Raw genomic sequence first — 22,833 nt, forward strand, 5'->3', positions numbered from 1 at the left:
GAGACAGAGAGACAGACATAGACAGACCTATAAACAAGAACACATATACACGCAAACATACACACACTCACTCACACACACTCACACACACACACACACTAGGGGTGTAACAGTGCATGTATTCATACCGAACTGTCACAGTACGAAGGTCACAGTTCAGTACATGCAGTCAGACAAGGAATGCATCTGAGTCAGTCTTCTACATAATGGAAACGAATTATGAGGCTAATCAAATGAAATGAGTGAAAACTCAGCACAATGTTCCCTCATCTGCCCTTATTTAAGTGCCGGGAGTTTAAGAAATGCATGTGGCAAGCTAGCTTGATAGAGCGAATGGCAGTTTGTCATTGCTCAAAATGTGAAACAGGGGGATTCATCGGACTCAAATACAGCATCTCCATTGTGTAGACAAGACTTTTGTGAACCAATTGATTTAACATTTAGGATGTGGATATAACACCTGACATCCTTTGTTTGACCTGAAGTTGACCACATAGTCCACCTGTACGATACTGTTTAGGTTAAACTGGTATAACCTTCAGGCTTATCTGCTTACACCACAACACAACCCTAGTCAATCCTAACTGTTCACCATAACCCTCGTCAACCTCCCCCAGTGTCTTTGAAGCTTGAGATGGTTCAACCGTAATACAGCCCAGATCAACTGGGGTACACTTCCCAAAGTCTCTCTGAACCTTTTTGAAGGGTTAACCCTTGTTAAACCCTGGTTGACCTCCCCCAGTGTCTCTGAACCTTGAGCTGATTCAACTCTCTCACTCTGGTCAACATGAACCCTAAAAGTTATGTACTGTGTATGTGAAATATTTTACTGTTTTTTCTACAGGTATACTCTTGCACTTTTTGAGTTTCATGTTGTTTAATTGTAACTTGTTTAACTGCATGCTCTTATGGTTCTTCCCTTTGGCACTTATTTGTTTTTTTCACAATGTATGCTTCATGTTTTGGCTGCTCACAATGTTTGGGGCTATCTCGTTGTTATGATCAGTGACCTATGCACTTTTGTAAAGCTCTCTCTTGGAAGTCGCTTTGGATAAAAGTGTCTGCTAAATGCATAAATGTAAAATGTAAAAGTGGTTCAACTGTGGTCAGCCCTGGTCAACCCTAACTCTGGTCAACCCCAATCAACCATGGTTCAACCAGCACCAGTCTCTCTGAGCCCTGAACTGGTACACACAACTTCCAGATCCTGATGTTCAGTCCCAGGTTAGCTAGTCTGCACGGTTCATGTTAGCTAGTCTGCATTGTTCATGATAGCTAGTCTGCATGGGTCATGTCAGCTAGTCTGCATGGTTCATGTTAGCTAGTCTGCATTGTTCATGTTAGCTAGTCTGCATGAGTCATGTTAACTAGTCTGCATGGGTCAGTCTCAGGTAAGCTAGTCCGCATGGGTCATGTTAGCTAGTCTGCACAGTTCATGTTAGCTAGTCTGCATGGGTCAGTCTCAGGTTAGCTAGTCCGCATGGGTCATGTTAGCTAGTCTGCACAGTTCATGTTAGCTAGTCTGCATGGGTCAGTCTCAGGTTAGCTAGTCCGCATGGGTCATGTTAGCTAGTCTTTATGGGTCAGTCCCAGGTTAGCTAGTCTGCATGGGTCATGTTAGCTAGTCTGCATGGGTCAGTCCCAGGTTAGCTAGTCTGCATGGGTCATGTTAGCTAGTCTGCACAGTTCATGTTAGCTAGTCTGCACGGTTCATGTTAGCTAGTCTGCATGGGTCATGTTAACTAGTCTGCATGGGTCAGTCTCAGGTTAGCTAGTCCGCATGGGTCATGTTAGCTAGTCTGCACAGTTCATGTTAGCTAGTCTGCATGGGTCAGTCCCAGGTTAGCTAGTCTGCATGGGTCAGGTTAGCTAGTCCGCATGGGTCAGTCTCAGGTTAGCTAGTCCGCATGGGTCATGTTAGCTAGTCTGCATGGGTCAGTCCCAGGTTAGCTAGTCTGCATGGGTCATGTTAGCTAGTCTGCACAGTTCATGTTAGCTAGTCTGCATGTGTCATGTTAGCTAGTCTGCATGGGTCATGTTAGCTAGTCTGCATGGGTCAGTCTCAGGTTAGCTAGTCCGCATTAGCCTGCATTGGCCGGTAGCTGCAGGTAGTGTGTGTAAGCAGCTCCTTGGCCAATGACAAGTCATTGTCATTCTGTCTGTGGTGACATGCACAGCTAGACTGATAGGATTTGAGAAGAGCCACAAACCACACACACACACATATCCAACACAGACACAAACCCTCCAAAACACACACACTTCAACACAAACATAAACACTCCAACTCCACACACACAAACACACAAACTAAACAAATTATTCAACACAAGCACACTTCAACACACTGGAACACACACAAAGGTGTTCTGGAACAGACTTAAAGACTACCTGATTCTCTAACAGTGATGCTGCACTTCTCAACCAGGGCTGGACACACCTACACACCTGTCTATCTGCATGATTTCTGCATGTCTGCAGGCCTACCTGCCTGCATGCTTGTCTGAATGCTTGTCTGAATGTCTGTCTGCATGCCTTTCTGTATGTCTGTCTGTCTATCTGCATGCCTGTCTGCCTGTCTGTCTGTCTGCATGCTTGCACGCCTGTCTGCTTGTCTTCATGCCTGTTGGTCTGTCTGTCTGTCTGTCTACAGACCAAACTCCACCACTCTGCTGAAGACAGTGACCTTCTCTCTCTGTGTTTATGTAAGGATTAAATAAAAGGATTCGATTGATCCTAGGTGAGCAGTGATAGCTAGCTGAAAGGCTCGCTAAATAAAGAATGCCCAAGCAAGGTCTTGCCTGCAACACTTTACATTAAGGTTACAATGTCTACCATGTAACTACAAAGAAATACATATAGTAGCCATATAGTAGTTTAAATTCTTCTACTTCAGTACAATTACCTTACATCCATCTGTGCCTTCTCATTCTTACTGTGCCTTTTACTGTAACACTTTTGTAATAACCTATACCGCTAACTCTTAATACCATTTAGTTATATAGCAATGTGTAAGTATGTACAATGTTGTTACTATAGATACTGCTATGTAGTGGTAGTTAATGTAAATTTAAAGTAAAGTGTTGCTATGTATGTAGTGGTTGTTAACCTTAATGTCAAGGGTTGCTATGCAGTTACATGGTAGTTAATGTAACCGTCATGTCAGTCTTGCCTTCTGGTTTATATAGCAGACTGTTACACACCTGAACAGCAATGCATGTCTGAAGTATGTGTGTGTGTGACATGTGAAAGCAGGAGATCATATCTCTCTTTCACTCACTCTCTCACTACTCCACTTCAGCCTGCCAAAACTGTGTTACTGGTGAAGATAACCTACAACCTCCACCTCTCTCACACACACACACACACACACTGTTATACCTTTACAGGAAAAGAGGACCTACAACCTCCACCTCAGACACAAACACACACCTTTCACACACACACACACACCTCAGACATACACACACCTCACACTACACACACACCTCCATACCTACGGGATAATAGGACATCAAACCTACACTTCACACACACACCTTTCAGACCCACTCCTCAGATACACACTCTCTCTCACACACACTGCTGGTACCTTTATTGGAGAATAAGATGCTATGGCCCACGTCAAACCTCTACACACACAACACACCCACACACGACTCGCTACACACACCCCTCTAACTACACACGCACCCTGGTACTCACAGGACTGGGAGCCCCCCATGGGGGGGTGGTCAGAGCGCAGGAGGGTGTGTGTGTGTCCGAGTGCTGGCGCTCCTCCTCTGTCAGAGCAGGGAGGTGCAGGGAAGTTCATTCCTCGCAGTAATGAGCTTACCTGTCCTCTATAAGCCAGCTTTAACACTGCAGCCTACATGATCCCCAACACATCGGCCCCTTCTACTGCTTCTCCTGCTCCTGCTCTTCCACCTCCGGCTCCTCCTGTTTCTAGAGGTCCAGGTCCACCAGAAAGAGGGGAGGAGGTCTGATTCCCCTCGAACAGATCTTCAAGCGCAGCTCCTCTCCAGTCTAATCCAGACAGCAGCTAATCCAACAGAGTGCGAAAGAGAACCAAGGACTCGTCCAGGAGCGAGGCCCGCTTCTGCTCCTTCTCCGGGGGGGGCCGTGAGGAGGAAGGCTCCTGGGGGCGCGGGGCCAGGCTCAGAGGGTCCTGGCAGGGCTGGTGAAGAGCATGGTCCTGGGGTGTGTGGAGGTGTGGATGACTTCAGCCTCTCCTGCTCTCTGTGTGACTGCTTCTCTAGTCTCCTCTGGGTGGGAGGGAGCAGGGCCAGACTGGACCAATCAGGTCCTGTAAGCTCTGACGAGATGGCCTTTGCCCAATGACATCTGACCAGCAAATAAGTCTGTCAGAGGTCGCCTGGAGGCTTTTCTTATTGGCTGGCTGCCGCGTCTACAGGGACCCATCTGATTGGGTAAAGCCGGAAAGATCAGTCGCACAAGCCTCTCATACCAGCCCCTTATACGAGCCTCTGACTGCAGCCTCTAAAAACAGCCTGGAACAGCAGCCTCTAATAGCAGTCTCTCTCAGCCAAACACATACCGTGTGTGTGTGTGTACACAAGTGTGTGTGTATGTGTGCATGAAGGTGTGGGTGTCTGTATGAATCTCCTTCTCGAGGTTTGTCTCCACACACAGGCTCTCTCTCTCTCACACACACAAGCACACACAGACTCTCTCTCTCTCTTTCACACACACACACACACACACACACACACACACACACACACACACACACATGCATACACAGACAGACAGACACACACTGAACTAACACCTCTGAACCCAGCCAGACACTCAGTTAGAGAGGAGAGCAAGAAAGAGAGAGATAAAAGGAGATAAGGGAGAGAGAGAGGGAAAAGAGAAAAGGTGAGAGAGAGCAAAGAAAGGGGAAGGGCAGAGAGAGCGGGAGAGAGAGAGAAAGGGGAAGTGCAGAGAGAGAGGGAGAGAGAAAGGAATGCTCTGTCACTTGCTGTCTTCTCCTCTCCTGTACAACTGCAGTAAGAGGCTTATCACATTGAGCTAATTAAGGCTCTGACAACATCAGAGCCAGGAGAAGATAGAGAGGCAGAGGGAGAGAAAGAGAGGGAGGGGGAGAGAGACATAGGGTGGAAGGAGAGGGAGGGAGGGGGAGAGAGACATAGAGGGTGGAAGGAAAGGAGAAAAAGAGAGAAATGAAGAGAGAGAACAATAGCAGTGCAACCACACATCATCTCGTCATCTAAATATGTCCCTCACTTGACCACCAACACACACCACCAACACACACCACCAACACACAGCCTCACACACACACCTCCCGGTTACTTGGCAACCAGCATGTGATCTCACACACATCGACAATGAAAGACAGACAGACAGACAGACACATACAGACACAGACACAGACAGACACAGACAGACACAGACAGACAGGCACAGACAGACAGACAGACAGATAGTAAGGCAGACTGGCAGACAGACAAGACAGACGGCCTTGACAGACTGCTATTAGAAATGGTAAGCATAAGGAGCAGATTTGTTGCCTGAGTTAAAGCATTCGTCCTTCAATACACAACAACGTACTGTACTGAAAACAGAAATACCTCAAAAGGTCCCCCACACACTCTGCCTGTCTCTGTCTCCTACACACACACACACACACACACACACACGCACACACACAGTAACATGAGAGCGAGGCCTTCATCTCTTCATACCACACACACACATACACAAACACGCACATACACACACAATGAAACATGAGAGCTAGGCCTTCATCTCTCCATACCACACACACACAAACGCACACATACTCAAACACAAACACACACCAGGCTAACACAAACACACACACCCGGCCCCCGACACTCACTCTCCATCTCGGCGTCCTCACAGCTGGTGTACTCTGGTGTGGTGGCGAGCTCCTCCTCCGAGCTGCTGAAGCTGCCAATCACATGCAGCCTCCCCATGCGCTTCCCCCTCTGGGGGTGGGGCCTCAACCCCGATTGGTCGGTGCTGAGCGAATCATTCCTCCCCATTCCATCTGTAGTCCTGTGGAGGGCAGAGCTAGGGTCCAGATGCTGCTGCCCCTGAGGATTCTGGGTAGAACGCCCCTCCCCCAACACAGGGCTCCGGCGAGGCGACGGAGGGCTGTGATTGGTCCGGTCCACCGAGTACGACCGCTGACCGGCCAGCAGCGGCTGGGGCTGGCGCCCGGAGGGGCCGTGGCCTTGGAGGTGATCCAGCTCGGTGTAAGCCAGTGACACGTCGCTATGGCGACGCTCGTGGCGCGCCCGGCCCACCTGTGCGTGCATGCGCATCTGCTCCTCGTAGGGCTGGGGCTTCACAGGGCAGCGCGCCAGGTTGGGGTCGGAGCGATAGCGGCTCTGGTACGCCTCCTGGCGCCGACGCTGCGCCTCCGCCTCATCCACTTCCTGCTCCAGGGGCTCCTGGGAACGCCAGCGGCCGCGCCCGTCCCGGTAGCCCGCCCTCGCCCGCCCCCCGCCGCCGCCTCCGCCGGCCTCCCGGTAACCGTGGGAAACCCTGGGGGAGTGGCGGGGGTCGCGTTGATAGTCGGGGGAGACAGGCATCCCAGAGTCGTCTGGGGCATAGTCCCGCTGGTTGTAGGCGTGGCTGGGATCCCTGGAACCTAATGGGCTCCTCCTCCTGTCAATCACAGAGACAAGGGCCTATCAGGGCACAAGCATACCCTGATGAAGGAGGGGAGAGACATGGGGGGAGAACGAGGGAGACCGAGAGAGGGAGTGTGTGTGAGAGAGGGAGACAGAGAGAAAGAGAGAGAGAAATAGAGAGAGAGAGAGAGAGAGAGAGAGAGAGAGAGAGAGAGAGAGAGAGAGAGAGAGAGAGAGAGAGAGAGAGAGAGAGAGAGAGAGAGAGAGAGAGAGCGTGTGAGAGATAGAAAGAGAAAGAAAGAAGAAAGACAAAAAGTCTGCCATTTATCAAAAATGGCTTGGGTTCTTAAGGACAGTTTAACACCAGGTAGACCAAACCAGGCTAGAGACAGAATGGTTATCTTCCTCTCCCCTTCACACTCTCTCTCTTCCTCTGTTGCTCTGCCTTTCTCTCTCTTACTTCCCCCCAACACAAACACACACACAGACAGGTGCAGTCTTACCTTAACTCCTCAACAGAAACAGGTATTGTCTTACCTCAACCCCTCAACACATATTCACACACACACAGATGGTCACATGACCAGCTGTATGGATGGGGGGGGGGGGGAGGGGGGGGGGGAGCAACGGCTAGCTGGCTGAGCTGTAGCATTAGCTAGCTCTCAGACCAGAGAAAAATCTCTACCAAAACTCGCAGTGAACAAATATCCACCACAGCCTTAACCCTGCCAATGCACAAATAAGTTATGTTGTAGTACAGTAAACCTACAGTGCTTTAACGGGTTGTAGCTGTGTACACACCTACACACGCGCCTCACACACGTAAACATACACACACACACACACACCATACACGCACAGAGACACAGAGAGATATGTCCCATCCAGCTCAGTGTATGGCTAAATGTCAGCCCAGCTCAGAACACACTGTGCTGCAGGACTGATACACACCAGGATCAACGCACACACCTCCTCCACTCTCTCTCTCTCTCTCTCTCTCTCTCTCTTTCTCTCCCTCTTATTAGCCCTCTCTTTATCTCTTCCTCTCTCTCTCTCCTCCTCTCTCTCGCTCATACTCTCTCTCTCTCGCCCACTTTTCTCTCTTCTCCTGTCCCACTCTCTCTTCCTCTTCACTCCTCCTCCTCTACCGCTTTCTCTTCCTCTCTCTCTCTTTCTCCCCCCCTCTCACTCTCCCTCTTTCTCTTTCCCTCTCCACCACTTCCTCCTGTTCTCTCTCCCTCTTATTTTATCCCTCTCTCTCCCTCGTTCTGTTTCTCCCTCTGTCCCTATTTTTCTCCTTCTCCCCCCCACCTCCCTTCCTCACTTTCCCTCTCACACAGGAAGCAGTGGACCCTGAATCTTCTACTCTCAGCAGAATCTACTAAACCATATATCACACAGCACCTGCCTAGCCTGTCTCCTCTACCACCATCCTGTACCCCTCTACCACCAGCCTGTACCCTCTACCACCAGCCTGTACCTCTCTACCACCATCCTGTACCCCTCTACCACCAGCCTGTACCCTCTACCACCAGCCTGTACCTCTCTACCACCAGCCTGTACCCTCTACCACCAGCCTGTACCCTCTACCACCAGCCTGTACCTCTCTACCACCAGCCTGTACCCTCTACCACCAGCCTGTACCCTCTACCACCAGCCTGTACCTCTCTACCACCATCCTGTACCCCTCTACCACCAGCCTGTACCCTCTACCACCAGCCTGTACCCTCTACCACCAGCCTGTACCCTCTACCACCAGCCTGTACCCTCTACCACCAGCCTGTACCTCTCTACCACCAGCCTGTACCCCTCTACTACCAGCCTGTACCCCTCTACCACCAGCCTGTACCCTCTACCACCAGCCTGTACCCCTCTACCACCAGCCTGTACCCCTCTACCACCAGCCTGTACCCTCTACCACCAGCCTGTACCTCTCTACCACCAGCCTGTACCCTCTACCACCAGCCTGTACCCCTCTACTACCAGCCTGTACCCCTCTACCACCAGCCTGTACCCTCTACCACCAGCCTGTACCCCTCTACCACCAGCCTCTACCCTCTACCACCAGCCTGTACCCTCTACCACCAGCCTGTACCCCTCTACCACCAGCCTCTACCCTCTACCACCAGCCTGTACCCCTCTACCACCAGCCTGTATCCTCTTCCACCAGCCAAGCCTGTACACCGACCCACAACCAACCACCTCATTCATCCTCCACATTCAGACTAGACAAAAATATAGGATTTCTCTCCTGTCCTGTCCTCTCTTGTCCTCCCCTGTCCTCTGCTCTCTCAGACCAACACGTTTAGACACATAGAAACACGTCAACACTCTAACACACAGAAGAACATGCTAACACACAGCAACACACCAAGAAACACAGGAGCACACTGACACACAGAGGATCATGCTAACACACAGAGGAACACGCTCAGATACACAGGAACATGTTAACACACACATTAACTCGCTAACACTTACAGGAACACCACAAGCTCCCACTCCGTAATAATGTCTTTGGTTCTATGCCAACACCATAACGTACCCTATTTCTTCTCTGCATCCCTCTGCTTCCTCCTCCTCCCTCCCTCCCTCTCCTCCCTCCTATGTTCTCCCTTTCTCCTCCTCTCTCTTCTCACCCCCTCCTCCTCCTCCTCCCCCTCCCTCCCTCCCTCCCTTTCTCCCTCCCTCCCTCCCTCCTCTGTTCTCCGTTTCTCCTCCTCTCTCTTCTCACCCCCTCCTCCTCCCCCTCCCTCCCTCCCTCCCTCCTCTGTTCTCCGTTTCTCCTCCTCTCTCTTCTCACCCCCTCATCCTCTTCCTCCCTCCCTGCCTCCCTCTCCTCCTCCGGTACGGGTACCTGTCTATGAGTCGCTGCCCATCGATGGCGGCGAGGCGGAGGTGGTGATGCATCAGGCCCCCGCAGACCGCACCATGCTGCACGGCCCTCTGGGAAGGCACATGAGCTCCGAGAGGAACAAGCCCACCGACCGAAAGAGTCTGCCTCGCTGCGTGGCTCTCTCCCCCCCCCCCCCCCCCCCCCACACACGCACAGTCTCTCTCTCTGTGTTTCGCTCTCGCACACACACACACTCCAGCACACAGAAGTATCCTACACCCGCTCCCTCTCTGTTCCTCTCACACACTCCAACAAGCACTCCTTCGCTCTCACTCCCTCTCTATCGCTCTCTATTTCTTATACACACTCCTTCCCTCCTTCTCACTCCCTCCCTCCTTCTCGCTCCCTCTCTCCCTCTCGTTTCTCTCTCGGCCAGCAGCAGAGGCAGTGTGTCTGTGACGAACCCTCCTCCCCCTCCTCCCTCCCTGGCCCTTCCTTCCTCTGTCTATCCCTCGCTCCCTCCCTCTCCCCTCCTACGCAGGAAACGACATCGCCTAGCACGCTCACGCTCCTCCCCGGGGCTGAGCACGGCAGCAGAGACTTGTGGGAAGGCAGGAGGGAGGAGGGGGATGGGAGAGGTGAGGAGAAAGGAGGAGGGGGGGGAGCGGTGGCGTTAGTGTTTAATGCTGTTATCGCAGGCTGTATATAGCTGGAGGTCAAGCGAGAATTTAGCCTGCAAGGAGGATTAGGATGCTTAGGTGATTACAGATAGGAGCCTGCCACTCTGTGTGCCACTGTCTGTCTGTATGTCCACCAGCACGCCTGTCTGTCTGTCTGTCTGTCTGTCCACCTGCCCGTCTGCCTGCCTGCCTGTCTGATTGACTGCCTGTCTGACTGTCTATCCACCCCCTTGCTTGTTTGCTTGCTTGTCTGTCTGTCTGTCTGTCTGTCTGTCTATCTGCCTATCTACTCATCCACCAGTCTGTCTGTCTGCCTGCCTGTCTGCCAGATTGTCTAAATGACTGTCTGTCTGTCACCGGTCTGCTTGCTTGCTTGCTTGTCTTTCTTTCTGTCTGTCTGTCTGTCTGTCTGTCTGTCTGTCTGCCTGTCACCGGCCTGTCTGTCTGCACACAGCAACACCGGCCTGTCTGTCTGTCTGCCTCTGTCTGGGCCCTGTCTATCTGCTTGTCTAGCCCTAACCCAAACACAGTGTAGTTAACCTCTGTATAGTGCCTCCAGCCCTGGGGGGAGAACATCATGAAGGAGGCCAGAGACATAACCTCACAGAACCCCATCAAACCTAAAAAGAACGAAAACAGCACCTAAACATAATCCAGACCAAACCTCACAGGCCAGGGCTGCTTCTACCCAGACAGGAGGCTGTGATCTCCCCCAGCAGCAGCTCTCCCGTCTGAGGGAGGAGAGGGAGGACATAGCCCTAACCTGGCCTGGAGGATTACCTGGCTGGCTGTCACCACATGCCCTGGGTCCTGGTTGGGAGGGGAGCGCCCACTAGGGGCAGAAAGGCGAAGGTGCTAGGAATACGTATTTGTGTGTCTCTCTCTGCTTATCCCTGGCTGTAAAACACCATGGCCAGGTTGTCACTCATTCCAGTTATTTACATTTAGTCATTTAGCAGACGCTCTTATCCAGAGTGACTTACAGTAAGTACAGGGACATTCCCCCGAGGCAAGTAGGGTGAAGTGCCTTGCCCAAGGACACATCCTTGGGAACGGCCAGGAATCGAACCGGCAACCCTCTGATTGGTAGCCCGATTCCCTAACCGCTCAGTCATCTGACCCCAGTTATATCCACACCCAAATAAGAATAACAAGTCAATACCTTCAGTATTCACAAGAGAGCCACTGCAGTACCAAGGCCTGGACAACCTAAACAGAACCCATTGAGATCCCCATAGAACCAATACAGATGGCAGAAAAGATAAAACCTCACTGACCCCTAATAGGACCCAGACAGAAACCCACAGAACCTAAGCAGAACCTAAAACAAACCTCATAGAGCCCTAATAGACCACAGACAACCTGAACAGGACTTATAACAAACCTCACAGAACCTTTATAGAACCCAAACAGAAACCCACAAAACCGAAAGAGAACACAGACAGAGGGTACCTGTCGGCGGTGCCGTCCGGTGTCCCAGAGTTCCTCAGGGCGGCTCCGTTCCTGAGTGGGAAGTCTGTGCCCCCCCCCGGCCCCTGCAGCCTGGCTGGGGAGACCCCCGGTGGGCCCTCAGCACCGCCCAGTCGCGGGGCTGAGCCGTAGAACCACGCCCCCGACTTGGTCAGGATCTCCTGCTTCTTCCGACAGACGTTGCACACCCACATGACCTGCAGGGGGAGGGGGGGGCAACCATGTTAGTGTTCTGTAGCATCCTAATATGCTAGCCCTAACTCTCAGACCGTGTGCTAGCATGCTAATTTGGGGGCCATTAACCATTAGCATCATGAAGCCTATTAACATGCTAACCCTAACTATCCCTTAGTCGCAATGCAAATATATTATTATTATTTATCTATAGTCCCTATGCTAATATCTAAAATGTTATGTTCCAGATGCTAACATAATAATTACCCGTTCCCTACATGTACACTCACACGCACTCACACAAGCTTCGACACACACAAACACACAAACTAGTTTACACATACTACCTGGAATGGGGACAAGAGGATGAAAGACAGTTTAACCTTCCTACACGCACACACGCACACATACACACGCACACATACACATCGACACACACAACCTGGAAGGAGATGGAGAGTGTAAATCCCAGACAGGGGTTGCTGAGTCAGCTGTGTTCACGGGAGTTAGTTACATTTACATTTACATTTAGTCATTTAGCAGACGCTCTTATCCAGAGCGACTTACAGTAAGTACAGGGACATTCCCCCGAGGCAAGTAGGGTGAAGTGCCTTGCCCAAGGACACAACGTCATTTGGCACAGTCGGGAATCGAACCAGCAACCTTCTGATTACTAGCCCGATTCCCTAACCGCTCAGCCACCTGACTCCCACATATAGAGTTACAAACATATAGAGTTACAAAGATAAACAGAAGGGGGAGAGCTGTGCTGGGCCCCTCTCTCTTTCTCTCTTTCTATGTCTCTCTCTATATATGTCTCTCTCTGTCTCTCTCTCTCTATGTCTCTCTCTCTCTCTCTCTATGTCTCTCTCTCTCACACACACACACACACACATTCTCTCTTTCTCTGTCTCTCTTTTTCTCCATCTCCCCTTCTCCCTCCTATACGTAGGCCTACATATTCACTTCACGCACACGTTCTCTTTCCACACACATATTCTCCACACACATGCACACATCCACTTTACACACACGCTGAACATGTTCCTCCATATGTGCATTATGTTTAGGACCACTAATCACGATAATCATCTGAGCCTATGACTCAAAGGCACGGACATGGAGGCAAATTTGCTTTGTGACACACTTGACGGGCAGCTGTCACAGGAAAAACAATTCGAAAATATTGTTAAGGAAATAGGTCGAGGAGACATTATGCATTTGGATGAGGTTTCTCTTTTCTCAGCCCTGCCTCCAGTGCGAGTGATACAGGCACTAGTTTGATCTCACCTTGATTACTGCTCAGCAGTCTGGTCGGGTGCAGCCAAAACAGATCTGTCTAAGCTCCAAATAGCTACAGAAAAAGCAGCGAGGCTCGCTCTGCCCTGTCTGTTAGGTGTGAGAATCAGCACGGAGAGAAAGTGAACCCGTCTCTCATGGCTCAGAATAGAGGAGAGGTTGGCATGAAAGCTAATGAGCTTCTTGAGGAATATCTGTTGAAGTAAACTGCCAAATTGTCTGTACTATACCAAATAAATGACGTGAGAGACCGATACAAAAATATGTTAAGGATTGCCCCAGCGTTGATTAACCTGAAGCTGAACAACTGTGATGGAATGCATTTTGATGATGTGACGTTTGATTTGTTTTTTTACTTCACTCGTACTTGTCTTGAACACATTTTGAATGATACTTTTTACATGTGTTATGTCTTGGATTTATATGTTATGTTTTGTTGTGTGTGGAGCCCGAGACAATGAATACACACACACACATACAGCTGTGCTGGCCAGAAGATACTGCAGCTTACAGCTGACCTCAGCAGTGGCCCCAACACAAACACACACACACACACACACACAAAGACCGGTTAAGAAAGACATAGAATAATAGCTTTCTAAACAGCTTCTGCGTCTAGTACATTTAGCATGGCACACTTTTAATCAAGCTAAACCCATAAAATTGGGATTTTACTACATTCGCTGAACTGAAAGGAGGGGAAGAATGGTTTGTTAAGCTGCAGTCACTATTTCTGGTGCAACACACACTGTAGATAACTAGCTGTCAAGATATGGTGTTTCGCTCACTTCTCGTGCGTGCTAAGGATCCTAAAAGATCAGCTCTCACAACGAAGAGAAAAAAAGAACTGTTAGCTAACATCTCCATGTGAAACGTCTATGTAAAATAATCAATATAGGATGATCATACCCATGGTGATGCCGTGAAACGTCATTTCGGCGCAGAAGAAACTGAAATAACGATCAGTCGATTATGAAAAGTGAACGTTGAGCGTGAGCGTACTGTTCAGAACCACGGACAGCTCCGCGCCAACTGCCTTCCAGCGGGCTCCACACCGGCCGCCAGAAACGACGCCCCGCGTCAGGGTTAGCGAAACCCAGGACCAAAGTTGATGTTTTACAACAGGACTAACACACTAAAACTGTCCACTTTCATAAATATATCAAGGGCTGTAGTCAACTGAAAATAACAATGGCTGCTGTCTAACAACGGTTATAGAGCATGCGCAATTTCCGTGTATGTGGGCATGACTCGTGCTTGTTGACGTCACTTGCCCGAACCTGAAAAAGAATCTGGTCAACGAGGTCCGCGCGCGGCAACCCAATCCCGTATCGGTGGGGCACGGTGTCTATCTACACCGGGAGCAAGCATAAGGGCCGCTATGCATACGACACCTGAGACCGCGGCCTGTAGACAACTGACCCAGCTCGAGCTCCACTCGTCCCATTCACGAACTGACACTCACAGTAAGGTGCACCCTGGGATCGCTCTATTTTAGTCTCCTGCTCTCTCTCTCTCTCTCTCTGTCTATCTCTTCCTCTCTCTCCCTCCCTCTCTCTCTCTCTCTCTCTCTCTCTCTCTCTCTCTCTCTCTCTCTCTCTGTATATCAATGTATGTTGGTCAGGACTCTCTCTCTCTCTCTCCAAACAACAAACTTAAAAGGTTAAACTGCTACCATTAAATCTCAATCAAACACTTGAGAGGAGAGGCTGTCATCAACGTCATACATTCTTCCTGCATTCACTTATAGGACAACAGGGGTGAGCCCTCACCTATGTGTCAACCCCTGCTCCATTTCCTCTCTGAGTGACCTACAAAGATGTGGATTCTGAATATCAAATTATTGCAAATTATGGCAAAATAAGTTTTTCTATTACTCATACACTCACACACATACACGCATACACTTCACTCTAGTGGAACAAGATGTTCCAACCCATAATGCACCTCAAGTGACCCGTAGCTTTAAGACAGGAAGGATGGGAGTCAGGAAGGAAGCATGGCAGGAGTGCTGAAACACGGCCCAAGAGAAGCTATCCCTCAGACCTTCTCTGGAACCTAACTCGTGCACTGCTGTGATTGGCTAGAAGCCGCAGCAGGACTCACCTTATTGGACCGCAGGGACACCCGCCCCCCGCACCGCGCGCAGAACTTGGTTTGGCAATAAGAACAGACTTGACCGCATCCGTTGGCAAACTTGGTCTTGTGGCAGATTCCACAGATAGGAGAGTCCCCCTTCGGCCCCGGGGTGGGCGGGGCCTCATCCCCGATCTTCTTCACCTGGTCCTTGTACATCTCAAACTGCTGATGTAACTTCCTGTTTGGGGAGGAAGTAAAAGGATGAAATTAGCTCAAGGTTTTTCAGATGTTTCCTGGCATTCTCTGTCTCTTCTCAATGGACAAGATGCTCTGAGGGGTGAAACCTCAAACTGTCTAGTCCAATGAGAAGTGAGGAGAGAAGATAGGAGGATATTGAGGCAAGACTCAAATAAGACTTAAAATCAACAGAATATGCGAATGTAAATCCACATTATAACACAATTTATTTAAAAAATCTTTAATCTTGTGAAATTATACATGAAAACAGCGAACTACGTAGACATCCATCCACTTAGTGGCCAAATGTAGCCAAAGCTGGCCCCCAAGTCTGTCCATGAGCAATTTACTTTTGCGAAATACTCAAAGGATCCTTGGTGTGTCATTCCTCATGTATTGCTCCTGGTCTAGGACCAACCAGACAGGCCCCTTGTCGGATTGAGCCGTCCCCCCTACCTGGCCCTCAGTCAGGGCAGCGTCAGCAGGGTCACCATCCTTGACGAGGCCTCCCAGGCAATCATCCCTTCATCATAATCACAATGAATAATCCAACTAATCTAAGAGGCTTTCTGTCCTCCTCCAGCCCTACCCTGCCCTGCTCCTCATCCTCACTATCACTCTCTTCTCTACTCCTCCACTTTCTGTTCTCTCTCCTCCTACATCCTCCTCTCCTCACTGTCACGCTCAACACCTCTCTTCTGCTCTCCTTCTCTTTCCGTTCCCATCTTTCCTCCTATCCTCCTTCATCCTCCTCTCCTGCACCGTCAGCAGGTGTCTGAGGCGAGTGTGGCTGATGTGTGAGATGTGATGTAGGGGTCAGGTAGGGGTCAGGTAGAGGGTCTGTACCCATCTTACACCTCAGCTTTGAGACATGTCTGTATCAGCGCAGAAGAACGACAGGAAACACTTAAGGACAGGAACCTGGGGTGGTGGGGGGGGAGGGGGTCAGACTCTTCTCTTTCTCGCCAAGACGAGGAACGGGGAGTGTAAAGATGTAGCCGACTCATCTTTTAGTATCATCATCATCATCATCATTCATCGCCATGATCATCAGTCAGCGTAGACTGCTCTGCAGAGCTCAGCCTCTCTACTGTCAAACACTGAGTCAGCATCCACTTAAAGTGTGTGGAAGCTGTGCTGTGTTAGCCTGCAGTGCTAAGGCCCAAGAAGCTAACACTAGCTGTGCTACATTAGCCTGCAGATGTGTAGGCATGGTAGGCTTTAGGTCAGAGAGTTAATGCTAGTTGTGCTGTGCGGCGGTAGCCTATGGATGTAAAGGCTAGACTTATGCAGTGCTAGGAGCAGGTGTTAGCTCAGAGAGCTAGATGTGGGGAGCTAGTGTTAGTTTGGGGAGATAGCAGTGGAAAGTTAGCATTAGCTTAGGAAGCTAGGGTTATTTTGGGCAACTAGCTGTGGAAAGTTAATGTTAGCTTAGGAAGTTAGCTTTAAGTCAGGAAGATAGCATTAGCTCGGGAGTTAACGTTAGCTCGGGGAGCTAGCTGTGCAGAGTTAACGTTAGCTCGGGGAGCTAGCTGGGGGAGTATACTCACGTCTTGGCAGGGTCCTCGGTGGGGGACCTTGACAGCTGGGGCTGGAGAACGTTAGTTACCAGCTCAGTGATCCCACTAAAGGGATTCCACCTGTTCAAACAAGCACAGCGGGGTGAAGCTGGCAGCACTGAGAATGTGTGCGTGTGTGTATATGTCCAGTACTAATGTATGTCTGTGTATGTATTTGTATGTGTAAATGTGTGAGCGTAAATGTGCGTGTGTCAGTGTACCTGTATAGGTGTGTGAGTATTTGTATGTGTAAGTGTGTGTGTCTGGGTGAGGGGGCCATCAGTAGAGAACATTGCTATTATGCTACTTTGCACAGGGAAGGAGGTGAAGCTAAAGCTAAAGCTAGCCACAACAACGAAGGCAGTGGTGAAGAGGGTCAGAAGTTAGCCAGGGGGCCGTGGGGACGACAGCAAGGTGGGAAACACTTCAGTGCACAGAGGACACAGGGCCACAGGAATGTCAGAGCTATAGGAAGGGGAATCGAAGCCAAGTGCACTCTGGGAGATTGAGTACTTACTGAGAGGATTGTGGCTTTGGTTCCTCAGGTTCCCTATAAAGACATGGCACACACAGCTCAGCACACAGACACACAGGGCAACAGCAGCAACAAACTATAGGACATCAAAACAACAGAATGATGACATAAAGAACTTGTAGAGAAAGACAAGAAAGTGATACAAGACACAAAGCATATTACTGTCAGACTTAAAATGACAAAAGACACAGTTAGAAAACAACAACAAATCATATTTAAGTGACGTAAATAATAATGAGGTATGTATGACACACAGAGAGAGACAGAGAGAGAGAAAGATAAAGAGAGAGAGAGAGAGAGAGAGAGAGAGAGAGAGAGAGAGAGAACGAGAAAGAGGGAGAGAGGGAAGACGAAGGATCAAATAATAAGGATATAATAATAGCGATGGTGAATGAAATGGAAGTGGTGTTGCTCTGGTGTGACAAGGCCTTGCTGTCTCTTCTGGACCACAGAAGAAGTTGTTATTATTGCACTGTGCCTGGTGCCTGAGATGTGGTTACTTTGCACTGTGTCTGGTTGCTGAGATGTGGTTACTTTGCACTGTGCCTGGTAGCTGAGATGTGGTTACTTTGCACTGTGTCTGGTTGCTGAGATGTGGTTACTTTGCACTGTCTAGGTAATGTAGACTTTACCATTGAACCACTCTTAGAACTTTATGGATTTCTGATCCTTGATTTTATGCTGTACTTTTTAGAAGCCATATTTATATGCCGCTTTGGATAAAAGCATCTGCAAAATTAATAGAATGTAAATGGGATGAACGGCAATCCTGTTCCATGGGCTCTTAATGGAAAACCTGCCATCAGTCCATCTAGAACCTTCTGTCCAGAATACCTTACAATGTTCTGTCCAGGATCATGGCAGGGATCACAAAGGGTTCTTGCATAAAAGGTACTCTAAGTGTTCTACTGACAAGACCATCACAGAACCATCTAGAAGTCAGTCTCCTGTCTGTACTCAGAGCTGGGATGGGTGGAGCACAGTGGTAGAGCATTTGCCATCAGATAAAGAGATCACAGGTTCAAATCCCCCCTCGTGTGTTGCTTTGGATAAAGCATCTGCCAAATAAACAATGTTGTTATTATTCATATAAACACTATGGGTATTTTGGGAGGGGTCGAGGCCCTGGGCAGGTGTATGGGATCGTCCAGGGACTGTCTGCTGAGTTTGAGGCCCTGGACAGGTGTATGGGATCATCCAGAGACTGTCTGCTGAGTTTGAGGCCCTGGGCAGGTGTATGGGATCATCCAGAGACTGTCTGCTGAGTTTGAGGCCCTGGGCAGGTGTATGGGATCATCCAAAGACTGTCTGCTGAGTTTGAGGCCCTGGGCAGGTGTATGGGATCGTCCAGGGACTTTCTGCTGAGTTTGAGGCCCTGGGCAGGTGTATGGGATCGTCCAGGGACTTTCTGCTGAGTTTGAGGCCCTGGGCAGGTGTATGGGATCGTCCAGGGACTTTCTGCTGAGTTTGAGGCCCTGGGCAGGTGTATGGGATCGCCCAGGGACTGTCTGCTGAGTTTGAGGCCCTGGGCAGGTGTATGGGATCATCCAAAGACTGTCTGCTGAGTTTGAGGCCCTGGGCAGGTGTATGGGATCGTCCAGGGACTTTCTGCTGAGTTTGAGGCCCTGGGCAGGTGTATGGGATCGTCCAGGGACTTTCTGCTGAGTTTGAGGCCCTGGGCAGGTGTATGGGATCGTCCAGGGACTTTCTGCTGAGTTTGAGGCCCTGGGCAGGTGTATGGGATCGTCCAGGGACTGTCTGCTGAGTTTGAGGCCCTGGGCAGGTGTATGGGATCGCCCAGGGACTGTCTGCTGAGGATGAGGTCCATGATGATAGTGTTACCAAGTCCATCTCTAAAAACACTGCAATCCAATTTTTTTCATTATCGTACTGCTATGCGTAGACCCCCTGCAGTACAAAAAACACACACACACAAATATCCACACACACACATACAGTGGCAATGGAAACCCACAGAGCCCTGTCCCTCTGTCATGTGACCCACTCCTGTCATGTGACACACCTCTGCTACGATGTAAGGTGCATGGTCTGGTCCTACCCTGCTCTACCCCAGCCTCAAACGTTCTCTCACTGCTGCTGATTTCACTGGAGTCAGACACTCCCTCTTAGCCCACACACAGAGAGAGCAACAGTGAGAGAGTGTGTGTGTGTGAGTGGCTGTGTGTGGGAGAGAAAGAGAGACAATGAGTGTGTGTAAGTGTGTGTTGCTGTGTGTAGGTGTGTGTGTGTGTGTGTGTGTGTGTGTGTGTGTGCCTGTCTGTGTGGGTGTGTATGTGTATGTGTGTGAGTGAGTGTGTGTGTGTGTGTGTACTGGTGAGCAGGGGGTCTAATAAGCCCTCTGTTAGCCTGTTAGCCCTCCTAGGCTGTTGCTCTAATTGGATCTGGGGAATAACTAAGCTCAGGAGACCAAAGGTGTGTTTGCGTGTGTGTTCAAGAGTGTCTGTGTTAATGTGTGTGTGTGCATTAGAGTGTGTGTGTGTTAATGTGTGTGCGTGCACACTATGTGTCGGTTAGAGAATGTGTAAGCGTTTGGGGAGGTGGGTCCTGCTAGTTCAAGAGGAGAGGAGAGGAAAGGGGAGGGGAGGAGAGGCGCTATGTTACCAGGTTGTATAAACAGTTGTGTGTGAGGATCACCTCTCCCCAGGGGCTGGTAGAGGACCAGGCTGTCTGCTTCCTGGATGGCAGGGTGCTAGGGCCACTGCTGAGGGCAGAGGGACACAGTCTAACACAGACCCCTGACCTCTGACCCCTAACCCTGGTCCACCATTCCAGTCCTCTCTCCTCCCCTAATCCTGTCTTTTCTCATTCCTCCTCTCTCTTCTCCATCTCTTTACTCTCTTCATCTTTTTCTCCTCCTCTTTCCTCCCTGTAATTTATTCTCCTCTTCTCCCTCCGCTATACAGGCTCTCTCCCCACATTGACAGACAGACAGGTTCTCTGCCCAGACCGACTGACAGGTTCTTTCCCCAGATAGTTAGGCTCTTTTCCAAGACTGACAGGTTCTCTCCCCAGACAGACAGACAGACAGGCTCTTTCCCAAGACAGACGGACAGTGTCACCTTCAGGGTGGAGGGAGAACTGCATGTGAAAGCACAGTGGTCTCAGAAGGGCTTGCTCTCTGAAGAAGACAGAAATGAGTATCTGTGTGTGGGTGTGTCCTCATGTACATTTGTGTGTGTGTGTGTGTGTGTGTGTGTGTTTATGAGTGCGTGTATGTGAGTGTTTCTTTGTGTGAGTTTATGTATGTGCATGTAAGTGGGTCTGTTTGTGTGTTTGTGTGTGTGGGCGGGCGGGCATCTCCATGTGTGCATGAGACACAGGTTTATGGAGTCAATGTTTCTGAGTTCACTACCAAATCCTCATCACCTTTGGCAATCATGTCTTTTGGGAGACTGACATGTCTGTACATTGTTACAATACGTATTCATCCTACTATCAAATGACTAGCAAGTCTACAACCTATATAGATTAAAAAGCAAGTCTTGCCTTCGGCAAAATGCTATATCTTTGATGTAGGCTATAACTAGAAATATAACTCGGTTAATACTAAATTATGCAGCTCTGAAGGACGTTTAACTCAGCTATAACAGCGAACCATGTAAATATCTATGTTTCCAGCCCTCGCTTTCAAGCCGCTGGCGGGTGTATAGAATGCAGCGTATTTCACTAGCCCACACACCTGAAGGTACAGTTACTGGCCAAAACGTTTAATAGTTTTATCACACTGCCCGCAAGTCAGGCTTGGTCGTGACACGGTAGTTTTCCTGTATAGCCTACTGCAAAAATTCCCCAGCGGCTATCTGTCGAGAAACAGTGGACAGTTCCTGGGTGCTGAAAGTAGAGGGCTGACGCGATACTGACGGGTAGCCTATACGCTACCGGGAGAGCGTCGACAACATGAACGTAAATACGATGCGGGGACATCAGTCACATTTCAAGTCTGATCTTTCCGACTGTGACTGTTTCGTTTAAACGGCCGCTAATCTCTACTAAAAGCCCATCTGATAGGCTGGTGTCTGTGAAGATGGCGCCCGCTGCTAACCCAACCCAAAGCGGCAGAGGCGGCTAGCCAGCAAGGCCGCGGCGCACTGACAGCAGGACAAGGGGATAGCCCTCCACTATGAGAAAAAAAGAATCTCCCATCTCTATTCCTAAAACTACCGTCGACGTACAAGTATTAGCATAAGAAAACCGAGTGCGGAGCGCGCGCTGTCATTCCGTGCGACGTCTGCGCGCGCCTCCATGTTTGGCTCAGATTACAGTGGGGGCTTCGCAAGCCTAATGTCAACACGGACAGTGACCGTGCTTGTTACAGGCAGACGATAGGGATAACATTCCCTCACTGATCCCCAGGGTGGCTTTAAAAATCATCATTGTCAATGAGCTGAGACCGTTTGAGGTGGCAGAGACCAGCACAGCAGAGACATCGCAAGTCCAGATCTATCATCCTGCCGTTGTGCGCGAGTTTGAGCTGCGGCACAGTCGGTCACGGCTAACCATCAGCACTCCCGCTTCTCCACACACACACACACACACACACACACACACACACACACACGCGAACACACCTTGAGAGCGTAAATGGCTTACTTTAGCATGGTCTGTTCCTTCTCCTCCTCTTTCTTCTGTCTATCCATGACAGAGAGGATGATTTTCCGTTCCTCCTCCGTTAGATGGCTTAGGTCCGGTAGGTCCGGCTCGCCTGGACCGGTTACCGGAGCTGCAGGCCCGCCCGGTGGCCCGAGCGGTGCTGACATCTTCAGACAGATTTGCTAAAAGGACAATAAAAAAGGTCTCTGTGTGAAGGGCGGCCTGTCAAAAGTTAACATTAACTACTTATTTCCTGATTCCTTGTGCGCTAGAGAGCTTTAATACCATCAATGAGACCCCAACAGAGGAATGTTACACAGTCATAGCAGACTGAGGAAACATATATGACATCTGTATCAGCATTCGGTTCTCTGGTCGCCTTGAACCGTGTTATTACAAGGCTCAAGACGCCCAACAGATCTACCGGACCGGTACTGGATTAGTTGTCCCCAAAAACACATGCTGCATCCCGCCTCGCCACCTCCCAGACGCCCCTCTAGCGTGCACGCTGCAAACACGACCATAGCCATGTCACAAACTAGGCGGTATAATCAGTAATGTGAAGTCTTATTCAGATAGGGTATGTTCTGTATATAAACATTATCTATGGGTATGAATCCCTGGCCCAACGCCATGACCATTATATTCGCTTGTTTCGCCATACAGCCTTCACAGAAACCAATGGACCCAACAGACACACTCAAATCGTCTATTCACTGGC

At 49.8% G+C, this 22,833-nt stretch overlaps 1 protein-coding gene across 1 annotated transcript in view; it reads right to left on the minus strand.

The window, feature by feature from the left end:
- rims2b (regulating synaptic membrane exocytosis 2b) overlaps positions 1-22,833 on the minus strand; it is a 47,788-nt gene that overhangs the window by 24,643 nt on the left and 312 nt on the right. The window contains exons 2-5 of the mRNA XM_062446039.1: positions 22,113-22,294; positions 15,198-15,408; positions 11,601-11,815; positions 5,873-6,666 (exon numbers count right to left, since the gene is read on the minus strand). Coding sequence (XP_062302023.1) covers positions 5,873-6,666; positions 11,601-11,815; positions 15,198-15,408; positions 22,113-22,279 — 1,387 coding nt within the window. The 5' untranslated portion in view covers positions 22,280-22,294. The remainder of the gene's footprint in view (positions 1-5,872; positions 6,667-11,600; positions 11,816-15,197; positions 15,409-22,112; positions 22,295-22,833) is intronic.

Source organism: Osmerus eperlanus, chromosome 20 (assembly GCF_963692335.1).
Source record: "Osmerus eperlanus chromosome 20, fOsmEpe2.1, whole genome shotgun sequence".
NCBI lineage: Eukaryota > Metazoa > Chordata > Actinopteri > Osmeriformes > Osmeridae > Osmerus > Osmerus eperlanus.